The sequence below is a fragment of the Microchirus variegatus genome (assembly GCF_963457635.1).
Source record: "Microchirus variegatus genome assembly, chromosome: 14".
Taxonomy (NCBI): Eukaryota; Metazoa; Chordata; class Actinopteri; order Pleuronectiformes; family Soleidae; genus Microchirus; species Microchirus variegatus.
This window is the reverse complement of record NC_139815.1, coordinates 790,523-802,500: the sequence shown is the minus strand read 5'-3', so window position 1 is coordinate 802,500 and position 11,978 is coordinate 790,523. Positions and strand designations below refer to the sequence as shown.

The window sequence follows — 11,978 nt, the reverse complement described above, 5'->3', positions numbered from 1 at the left end:
CAGGTAAACAACAACACTGAGTGTGTGTGTACACTGACAAACTGACTAACCAACAAACTAACTCATTCTGATAGTCGACTGTTAACTGTCGTCAACACACACAAACCTGCGACAGTGACGTCACGAGCTTCGTTTATTTACACTGAGCTCTCGGAGACGCTAAGCTAATGTTAGCCGCGGATTTGACGTCTGTAACAGCTTTAACATCTCCACATGATGGTTATTGACAGTAATTACCCGGGTTTTATTCAGCTACAAACAATATAATGTCTGAATAGGAGCTTATGTTATGACTTAATATCTCATATTCATGACTAAGAATCTCATAACTATGACTTCGTATCTATGCCGTAGTATATCATATTTATGACAATCACATAACTATGACTAAGTATCTCATAATTATGACTTAGTATCTCATAACTATGACTTAGTATCTCATAACTATGACTTAGTATCTCATAGTTATGACTAAGTATCTCATAACTATGACTTAGTATCTCATGGTTATGACTTGGTATCTCATAAATATGACTTAGTATCTCATAAATATGATTTAGTATCTCATAATTATGACTTAGTATCTTACAAATATGACTTAGTATCTCATAAATATGACTTAGTATCTTATAAATATGACTTAGTATCTCATAGTTATGACTTGGTATCTCATAACTATGACTTAGTATCTCATAATTATGACTTAGTATCTCATAGTTATGACTTGGTATCTCATAACTATGACTTAGTATCTCATAATTATGACTTAGTATCTTATAAATATGGCTTAGTATCTCATAGTTATGACTTGGTATCTCATAATTATGACTTAGTATCTTATAAATATGACTTAGTATCTCATAGTTATGACTTGGTATCTCATAAATATGACTTAGTATCTCATAATTATGACTTAGTATCTTATAAATATGGCTTAGTATCTCATGGTTATGACTTGGTATCTCATAAATATGACTTAGTATCTCATAAATATGATTTAGTATCTCATAATTATGACTTAGTATCTTACAAATATGACTTAGTATCTCATAAATATGACTTAGTATCTTATAAATATGACTTAGTATCTCATAGTTATGACTTGGTATCTCATAACTATGACTTAGTATCTCATAATTATGACTTAGTATCTCATAGTTATGACTTGGTATCTCATAACTATGACTTAGTATCTCATAATTATGACTTAGTATCTTATAAATATGGCTTAGTATCTCATAGTTATGACTTGGTATCTCATAATTATGACTTAGTATCTTATAAATATGACTTAGTATCTCATAGTTATGACTTGGTATCTCATAAATATGACTTAGTATCTCATAATTATGACTTAGTATCTCATAAATATGACTTAGTATCTCATAGTTATGACTGATTAATCGAGTACTTGTTTGCCTCATAAAATGTAGAAAAATATTGATCAGTGATTTGTCAAAATCACAAAGGCTGGTTTTAATTATGAAAGAAAGAACACATTTGCCGATTCGTTTAGTAATCAATTGATTAGCTGTTGCAACCCTCAACCTGAACTATCATTTTAACAGAGGTCACTTATCTTCATGTACATATGACCTTTACCAAGATGTTTTTATTGTCCTTCTGTGTCATGCAACCAGACTGATGGTGTGAAAATATTTCCTGTTTGTTTCCGTGTGTGTTCAGGTGTACATCGGCGAGCTTCCTCAGGATTTCCTGCGGATCACTCCCACTCAGCAGCAGCAGCAGGTCCAGCTGGATGCTCAGGCAGCCAGGCAGTTGCAGTATGGAGGCTCCATCGGCACCGTGGGGCGACTCAGCATCACCGTGGTCCAGGTAAACACTGCCTCGTGTGGTCAGTTGGTGGGAGCGTCAAACACATTGTAAGATGTCACATAATGAAATCTACGAGTCTACGAAATCTACGAGTATGAAATCTACAAGTCTACGAAATCTACGTCACATGTCCATGTCTTTATCTCACTGTTAGACAGACTTTTCCAACAAGAAAATTGTAAACCACTCACTCTCCCACACCAAACCCCATAGAGAAAATCAGTGATTTTAACATCACAGCACACAGGAGTTGTTGATCCACTGCTGCCTCCATCACTAAGTTCAAATGTCTTATTTTGTCACTTCAGTGTTTGAAATCCTTTGTTCAGATTGACCTCAGTGACACAAAGTGACCACACGAGGCAGCAGTAGACCAGCAGCTCCTGTGTCCTCGTGAGCTAAAGTCACTGCTTTTCTATGAGGTTTGGTGTGGGAGAGTGAGTGGTTTACAATGATCTGAACGTGGTTCAGGATGGTCCGTGTTAATGTTAGCAACTTTGTTAATGTTAGCGACTTTGCTAATGTTTGTGACTTTGGCAGCAACTTTGCTAATGTTAGCAAAGGCTTCTGTAGGTTTATTTTTTAACAAAGTCAAACAAACAGAAATGGAGACAAGTTTCAGTGGCTTCTTCAGATTTAAGGCTTTTTTTAGGGTCTTAAAAAGTATTAAAAGTTGATAAATCAATTTTGGGAAAATGAAGGCCCTTAAAAAGTGTTAAAAAGTCTTCATCGCGATTTCATAAGTCTTAAAAAGGTATTGAAATGAACTTCAGGATTTCTGCATAGCCTGCACAGCATTGTATCCTTGTTCCTCTGAGGAGGGAAAACGTTCTTGTCTGATGATCAAAAGATTCTCGTTCCATGAAAGTCCAAACGTGATACCTGTTTATCTAGAACTGATATTTGCTGTCAAAGTTCTGCTGCTGAACAACTCCTGACAGGAAATGACAAACGAAATTGACTTCAGTGTTTCTGCTGAAAACGAGGTCTATAGACTGGCAGCGTGTGGATTCAAGAGCAAATTTGAATTGATCCCAATTTAATTTGCAATACGGATGCTACACGGTGGAGTAGTGGCTAGCACTGCTGCCTTACATCAAAAAGACCCCAGCTCACCCTCATGTGGATAAAGTGGTAGACGATGAATGAATGAATGGCTCAGCTCAAGTGTCCCTGTTGGTTTTGCTGTGTAGGCTAAACTGGCTAAAAACTACGGAATGACCCGGATGGATCCGTACTGCAGGATCCGTTTGGGCTACGCCGTCTACGAGACGCCGACCGCTCACAACGGCGCCAAGAACCCGCGATGGAACAAAGTGATCCAGTGCACGGTTCCTCCCGGCGTGGACTCCTTCTACCTGGAGATCTTTGATGAGGTGAGCAGCAGCAGCAGCAGCAGCAGGAGGAGGAGGAAATTAAGTAACCCCTACACCACAAAGCAAAACCCCACACAAATACTTTTGTATGTATTGTACATAGTGTTATGGAAAAGGTTGAAATTTTACTGAAACCTGTTATTAACATTGTGACACATACTAGCACTGAAACAATTAATCATTTACGAAATGAATCATTAACTATTTTTGATAACCAATTAATCAGTTTCTGTGATTTTTCAGCTTTTTAAATGTGATTTTTTTTTCTAGTTTCTGTGACTTTTCAGGCTCAGGGTTAGGGTTAGGGTTAGGGTTGAACATGCGGCATTATTGTCTTACATGGAAATTCCGTTGATGTCCCTCCAGAGGGCGTTCTCCATGGACGACAGGATAGCGTGGACGCACGTCACCGTTCCCGAGCGACTGAGAGAGGGCAGCGTGGTGGACGAGTGGTTCAGCCTGAGCGGCAGGCAGGGCGACGACAAGGAGGGCATGATCAACCTGGTCATGTCTTTCACAGTGAGTCACGCTCGCAAAAAACACAAATCAACATTTCACCAAACTCATGACAAACTCTTTGGCTGTTTCTCAATATCCATACTTGTCCGTACTTGCGTACTCCCGTACTTGTGAAAACGTCATCAGCCTCAGTCCAAGTTCTGTTCCATTTCTCAAGAACGCGAGCAGCGAGTACGGTTCTCATACCCGGAAGTGTTCTCGCTCCGCCCATTTTACCAAGTATGCATCGGGTGGTGACTTGAGCGTACTTGGGAAAGCCATATATCCCAGAATGCATTGCGGCGGAACACAGCAGGATAAAATACAAATATAAACCTGAAATAAATATTGTGTCCCGGAACGCAGTTTTGAAATCATTTTAGGCGAGAAATTAGTCATTTAGAATCCAAACATGTAATTTGTGTGATAAAATATGACGTATTTATAGTATGACAGCGGCGCTGTCGGAGGTTATCGCTCAGTGCTCACAGTGTCCAGCAGAGGGCAGCGTTACCTCGGCCTGTCCTGATGAAATGATCCGCTGGCTCAGACGGCTCCGTCATTACATACTTGGTGTGATCCATAGATTTGTTGTTGACATGTTTTGTTTTTAATGCAAATGTTTTGACCTGACAGTGTGAACTTTTGTATAATATTAATGTTTAATTTATCGTAACTTTGAATTTTAGATTTATATTAAAGTCGCACTGTCATTGTACATGTATTTACATATAATGGACACTATTTTATAGTGTATAAAATATTTAAAATGTGAAAATAACAATATATTTATTTATTAAAAGTATTTTATATGTTCATTCATCAACACTGTAGGTGGCGGTAATGAGGCTTAAAAGTGCTTCGCGCCACCCGCCATTCAAACAGTAGAACAAGGAAGTACGCTGCTGTTCCAATTGAAGAATCGTGCTCGTGTACTCCTGTACTTGGCAAGTATGTACTTCAGTCGTACTTCTCAAGTATGTACTTTCCAAGTAAGCAAGTACATACTGGCATACTTGGGTATTGAGAAACGGCCTTTGACTCTCTTAAACCTCCTTTCAAACAAATGAAAGTCATTGTTGAGAAAATACTCCACGTGTTAATGTTCCAAATTCTACTTAAAACTCCAAAATCTACGTATAACCCCAATATCCACTTATAATTCCAAAATCTACTTATAGTTCTAAAATCTACACCAAGATGATATAATCGCAAGATAATCGTTGAGATAAGATGAGCTTTAGACTTTTCTTCACTTTCCTCACAAAACCGTCATCTTTTCTGGGGAACGTCATGCTACAAGGCTCCCTATGCTGCCCTCTGCTGGTGTTTGGATGTAGTGCAGAGATTAAATATAATCTGGTGTGTGTTTTTGTTCCAGTCTCTACCTGCGGGAATGATGCCTCAGCCTGTGGTGCTGATGCCCTCTGTGTATCAGCAGGGAGTCGGATATGTTCCCATTACAGGTCAGAGACACACACACACACACACACACACACACATTAGCCATCAGAAAGAAAAGTTAAATCACACATGTTGCATCAGCACTAACACTGCTTGTGTGCTGTGCGCTCAGGAGTGCCCACAGTCTATAACCAGGGCATGGTGCCCATGGCGGTTCCAGGGGCCATTCCGGCCGTCGGGGCCCAGGTGCCGGCGTGCAGCGAGGAGGACCTGAAGGCTCTGCAGGACATGTTCCCCAATCTGGACCAGGAAGTGGTCCGCACTGTGCTCGACGCTCAGCAGGGAAACAAGGACGCTGCCATCAACTCCCTGCTGCAGATGACTGAGGAGCTCTAACCACACACACACACACACACACACACACACACGCACACGGCAGCCATGTCTGAGCTCACACATCTTTGGCTTAAAGTGATAGACTTTTTTTTTTTGGTGTGTGTTGTGTGAGACATTGACACAAAATCAGTGCTGGCTTTGCTGCGAGCACCTGCTGCTGCTGAGAACCAGTCCGAGACATAGAGTCTCACTCTCAGTGAAAACATGGCCACTTAACAAAAGACTCTGTCTTTGATAATCCACCGCTGCCTCCATCACTGAGTTCAAATGTTCAAATGTCTTATTTTTACAGTTGGACATTAGAAATTCTTCATTCTAATTAACCTCAGTGACTCAAAGTGACCACACGAGGCAGCAGGGGATCAACAATTCCCCGTGTCCCCACCAGCTAAAATCACTGATTTTCTCTGGACACGTTCAGAAGACATCGTAGACTTAAACTGACATGGATTTTATTACATGAGCATTTTGTGAAAGTGGTTAATAGCGGATTTTTCCTTGCACGGATTGCAGGGGGCGCTCACAGCTCTGGCAGCACTGAACATGTGTCAGTACAACCACCCTTTAAAAAAACAAATGAAATTATCCCTTTCGTTGTTGACTCAGCATGGCCTTTGTCTCCGGAGAGTCAGAGGCTCAAACATCAGCTGCCTGCAGTGAGACGTAAATCCTACCTGTCAAAAATCACTTTTTTTACATCCTGTTTATGTCAGTGTCACAATCTCTCTCTCTCTCTCTGTAACCACGGTAACACAGTTTATGCACGCTATGACTTCACTGATTCCTGTCAGCAGTGTGTGGAGGACCTGTCTGTAGTAACCGGTGGTGAATTGCTTCTGTTTTATATGCACCTGAGTATTTAATGACCGTGTGTGTGTGTGTGTAGAGGATTCTGTGGTTTTAAATCCCCTTGTTAAGTTTTGATGCAAGCCTTTTCCCGGCAGTGAGGCGAGGATGTTATGTAGTCAAAATCCTGCAGAGTCACTTTTGTTAAGTGTGTTAAGATGGAGTGTAAGTGTGATGAGAGTTTTTGATGTCGCCTCCATCAGGGGCAAAGGAGTAAAGATGATATAAAGCTCGGTAGGAAAGCAAAACTCCTTCATCCAGCTCGGACTTAAATGAGTGTTTCCTGAAACCGTGTTCCTTACTTTGGTTCTTGGGTTGTTCTCGTGAAAAACTGACCCATAATCAGTCGGCTACGAATTCCTCGACACCTGTGACACAGAGACTCACTCTGGTAAACATGGCTGAGAAACTGATTTGATCAACTTTAACAAAATACTCTGTGAATCTGCGTCAGATTAAGTCTATGTCACATGATCACGTCTTTATCTCACTGTTAGACAGACTTTTCCAAAAGGAAACTGAAGTTTGTAAACCACTCACTCTCCCACACCAAAGTCCATAGAAAAAATCAGTGATTTTCAGGGACACAGGAGCTGCTGGTCTACTGCTGCCTCGTGTGGTCACTTTGTGTCACTGAGGTCAATCTGAACACAGGATTTCAAACACTGAAGTGACAAAATAAGACATTTGAACTCAGTGATGGAGGCAACAGTGGATCAACAACTCCTATGTGCTGTGATGTTAAAATCACTGATTTTCCTCTATGGACTTTGGTGTGGGAGAGTGAGTGGTTTACAAACTTCAGTTTGGAAAGGAAAAGTCCTACAGCGAGATAAAGACGTGAACATGTTCGTCAGATATCGTGGACTTGTACAGATGTAGATTTTATGACACAAATCTTTCTGTTAAAGTGGATATAGATATTAAAGATTTAAGATCTTTTAAGTCTTAAGTTCACTGGTTAAAATCTGTTTTTTTTTGCAGCAGCCGTGTTGTCACTGAGCGTGAGCCCCCTGCACAAACAGATTTGTGCTGTGCTTTAAAGTTGTCTGATTGTGCAGCAGGCTGTAAAACAACAAGCAGAGCTTTAAGTGTGTAAATCTTAATTGTGTTGTCGTTCCCAATCTTTTTCTATGGCACCCGTTCGTGTCGCAGTCTTGTTGTTGTGCTTTCTTGCCAAATTTGTCATCACTGACCACGAGGTTCTGTCCGTGTCATCATGTGTGTGTCGCCAGTTCACTGCAGTGAAGCGTCTGGAGGTGCAGGCACTGTCTGAAATTTGAATTGAATTATTTAAAAATATAAATTTAAAGCTGCTGTCAGTGAAATCTGGGCTTATTATCTATATTAAATCACTATATTCTGACGGCTGTCACTGATCTAGTGCAGGGTGTTTTTTGGCAGAAATTGAAAATACTTTTCGTGATCATGTTTGTATTTGTGTGTAATTGATTTAAAATAAAAAGAGTTTGGTGTTTGCAGTCTTAGAATAAGACTTTTCTGTGTAACTAAAGGACCGCCATGGCAGGTCATAATCAGTATTGGTTTGACTGTATCTTCGGTCATCCCTAGTTCTCCTGTCTACTGAAAATGAACAGAAATAAACGAACCGTCATCAAAGTACAGGTCGTGTGTTGTTGTGTTACCACCATCATGTGAGCAGACTGAGCGAGGGCAAGCTTAAAGGTATTAAAGCTGCAGTAAGTTGGATGGTTACATGAATATAACCTATATCTTTTATACAATAAAAGACAGAGTCAAAATTGCTCGATACTTGGAGGTCCAGTGTAGGGTTCAGATTCTCTGCCCGAGCCCGGGCCAGGTCGGGCCAATATTTCGCGCCACTATCCTCCTTTTTTTCCTCAGCAATTCCAAATATCCTTAGTACTAATATTCCTTTCAGCTGTCTCTGCCAGTAAAGGTAGTTATTATCAGTGTTCTAGACATATTGTCTGTCATTGTCCAATCAGAATCGTCAGATCGCCATCAAGTTTGATGGTTCCGCCTCTTCTGGGGCGATTTTGAATGACGTGGAGAATCGCCCAAAAATTCTCCCATTGACTCTCATGTTAAAAAAGTTTTTTTTCGAAAAACATACCGTCCAACGCATTTTTAATGAGGATTTATGTGCATGCACTAACGTGCTTGCGTCATATGTAATTTGAGCAAAGAGAGGAGGGGATAACTTCTCTTCACTTCACGTCTCTCCATAAGTTGTTCGCCTCTCTACTCGCGCCGCTCTGAGCGAAGCTAACTGTTTTAAAAATACACAGAGGATTGTGCTCGTTTAATCGATCCCAGCACTAACTGATAAGTACACGTAGTTTGACCAGTGTCACGGAGTTCACGCTTTCATACGTGTTAGTGTTCAAGGCTCGTAGCAGCGGACAGCAGTCATTTGAGGCTACATTCGTTAGTTTGTTTGCTAACATTGTTGATGTTTGTTTGGCTCAGGGTTTAACTGCAGGTTAAACTTCACGCAAATCAGACAATCGGACTGTTTTGTGTAAGAAAGTATTGTAAGATGCATTTAGCAACACATCTAAAGATCCCATTCTGCACAAATCTACTGAGGCATTCATGCAGAGGAACAAATACAACGTTCTGGAATGACCATCTCAGTCCCCAGACCTGAATATTATTGAACATTCGTGGTGTTATTTAAAGCAGACTGTCCATGCTCGGAAACCATTAAACCTGACTGAACTGGAGATGTTTTGTAAAGAAGAATGGTCCAAAATACCTTCCTCCAGAATCCAGACTCTAATTGGAAGCTATAGGAAGTGTTTATCTCTGCAAAAGGAGGATGCACAAAATGTTTCTTTTGTGGTGCCTAAATTTATACACATGCCTAATTTTGTTTAAATAATTCTTGCACACTTTCTGTAAATCATATAAACTTTATTTCATCACTGTTTGTCTCCTATATGATATATTTAACTGAAATTTCTTCAAACAACCAATGCTTTATAAAGGAAAATCATGAACATTTACAGGGGTGCCCAAACTTTTGCATACCACTGTATCTATAGATCTATATCTATAGATATATATGGGTGCACCTGGGGCACTGTGAGCACTGAGTTAAACAGTGGACCTTTAATACCTTGATGTCAGCAGTGGAGGTTTGTCATTTTTGGTAAGTAAAACATGACCAATTAAGTATTATATTGTAATCATAATCCTCTTAAATGTGTTAGAACTATCTATTTTATCTTTAAAATCTTATTAACATAATAGCACTAATCTGAACTCTCACTCTCTGTATGTGTTTCAGTAAAATTCATTATGAAGTCATAAGAACGAAAAACTAAAATGGCGGCTAATGAGGACGCTGATGTTGGTTCTGATTCACTCTGGATTCTGTTTGTTTTAGACTCCGTTTTAAAGATAAAAACATGTTTTACGACAGATGGACAAAGCTGAAAGAGTCCATCGTCACAGACAAAGGCTTTTGGAGGCACTTTGCGGAAGCTAGCTACAGCTAGCTGTTAGCCGCGGCGTTAGCGACAGCTAGCTGTTAGCCGCTAGCAGCTAATAAACATCTGCTGCGTGTGTGTTTGTGTCGCAGCACGGACTGTGTGCAGTTTTGGGAACAGCAGGGATTTGCGTTTTTAAAGGACATAGCGAGGGAACGATTGTGTTAAACTGCAGTAGAGAAAAAAAAAGCGAGACTCTCAGTTCTAATTGAGATGGTCGTCCATACTCCTTCAGCTCAACTCACAACCGAGGATTGCTTCATCACAAAAGATCCATGGATGCGTTTGGTTTCCAAGTGACTGGTGAGTGGAGCAAAAGAATCCAGAAAATATTCACATTTAAGAAGTGGGAAAATCTGAAAACCCGTTTCAGTTATTGAAAAAAACAATTAATCGATCAAAAATAGTTGATGAGACATTTAGTTTAACATACTTTATTTATGTCATTCGATATCGGTAACTATCAGGATATAAATCAAATCAGTATTTCTGTAAGGTTGGGCGATATGACATAAATAATCTGTGTGTCTATATCTTGATTTAGGAGATGTATGTGGATATAAAGCTGCACATCTTTTTACAAGTTCACAATTACAGTCAAAATACAGTTATTGAGTTGGTTCATTTAAGTGACTCAAACCTTTAGTAGTTTATTGGGTTTATTATTTTTCTTTTAAATTTATTTAAGTTTTTCCTCAGATTGAGCTCCTCAGACACCTGGTTTACAATGTGATGTGTCTCATGAGGGTTATTCATTATTATTATTATTATTTATGTTAGGTTCATGTGTGTCTTTAGTCTGTTGGACATTAGATATTCACCTGTCACACCAACTGCATCCAACCTCCAATTTTCTTGTAGAATGTTATGTTTTTGATTCATGGATGGATGTTCATTTGTCCCAATAAACCTTTAAAATGGCATCTGTGCTGGGCTTTTATGACACAATACTTATGATGACCTTTTTACATCTTGCACCTGGCAAATACTCCATATTACAAATAATTAAAACTAAAAACTTAATTAAATCTAAGCATTTACAAAAAATAAACACCAGCAAACCCACTCTAAGAACTAATTCAAGCTAAGTCTTTTTAAAAACAAAAAGTCAAAACTAAAAACCCAACATAATAATTGCGCCACCAGTTAGATTTCAGCACTCTGTCCATTTTCAGTATTCACCAATAAGAATGTCGGAACCAGGGTTTGTATTGCAGGAATATAATTTTAATTACTTTCAGTGAAGAAAAATCCTGAAATGAAGAAAGTTTTAATCAATGTAGCATGTTGAGCTATACATACAACAAAAATCTGAGAAAAGTTTAAAGATTTAAAGTTAAGACTTGTATTGTGTTCGTAAGGAAGTCGGTCCAGTGATCAGTCCGGAGCCACGGCGGGTATGCTCCCGCCGGGGTCATTACTTGCCCCCTTGCCCTGGCACACACTCTGCCACGGTGCATGTGCATGAGTTCACCTTGGTGTAGGTTTGCTTCTTCTTCGAGCCATCATTGCAGGTCACGTCCACCTCTTTCTGTTCGGTTTCCTCCTCCCGGCAACACTCGCACTGGTGCATCATCATGTTAGCTGCTGCAGAATACCTGCACACACACACACACACACTTGATTATAAGTCACTGACCTGCTTTAAAATGTAGTGATGGAGTGATGGTTCAGTCACGCGATCATTCCCTGAGTCTGTTTCCACAGACCTGTTTCTCATATACCTTTCATTTCTGCTACAACTTTCACACTTCTGTCAAGTAAAAAACTTTCAAAAACTAAGTATAGGCTAATAAGCCCTTCAATTGATGCTTGTATGAGATACTGACACATCACTCCCCCACACCAAAGTCCATAGAGAAAAATCTGTGATTTTAGCTCGCAGGGAGCTGCTGGTCTACTGTTATTAATAATAATAATAATAATAATAATAATACATTTTATTTGGAGGCGCCTTTCATGGCACTCAAGGTCACCTTACCAAACAACAAAATAACAATTACGACAACAACAACAACAAAAACTAAATCACTTAAACAAATCTGCATATAGTTAGAGGGAGTATGTCTGTTTAAAATGGTGGGTTTTCAGATGGGATTTGAAGGTGGAGAATGAGTTAATAGTCCTGATGCTGTGATGTTAA

General features: G+C 39.6%; 2 protein-coding genes across 2 annotated transcripts in view; one reads left to right on the top strand and one right to left on the bottom strand.

The window, feature by feature from the left end:
- The window catches only part of tollip (toll interacting protein), an 8,072-nt gene extending 154 nt beyond the window's left edge, over positions 1-7,918 (top strand). The window contains exons 1-6 of the mRNA XM_083900782.1: positions 1-3; positions 1,687-1,836; positions 3,030-3,212; positions 3,579-3,731; positions 5,092-5,176; positions 5,287-7,918. The exon at positions 1-3 is cut by the window's left edge and continues 154 nt beyond it. Of these exons, the coding sequence (XP_083756908.1) occupies positions 1-3; positions 1,687-1,836; positions 3,030-3,212; positions 3,579-3,731; positions 5,092-5,176; positions 5,287-5,510 (798 nt within the window). The 3' untranslated portion in view covers positions 5,511-7,918. The remainder of the gene's footprint in view (positions 4-1,686; positions 1,837-3,029; positions 3,213-3,578; positions 3,732-5,091; positions 5,177-5,286) is intronic.
- A 3,136-nt stretch (positions 7,919-11,054) lies between these two features.
- LOC310936844 (mucin-5B) overlaps positions 11,055-11,978 on the bottom strand; it is a gene marked incomplete at its 5' end in the record, with an annotated part of 51,829 nt that continues 50,905 nt past the window's right edge. The window contains one exon of the mRNA XM_083900999.1: positions 11,055-11,433. Within this exon, the coding sequence (XP_083757125.1) occupies positions 11,253-11,433 (181 nt within the window). The 3' untranslated portion in view covers positions 11,055-11,252. The remainder of the gene's footprint in view (positions 11,434-11,978) is intronic.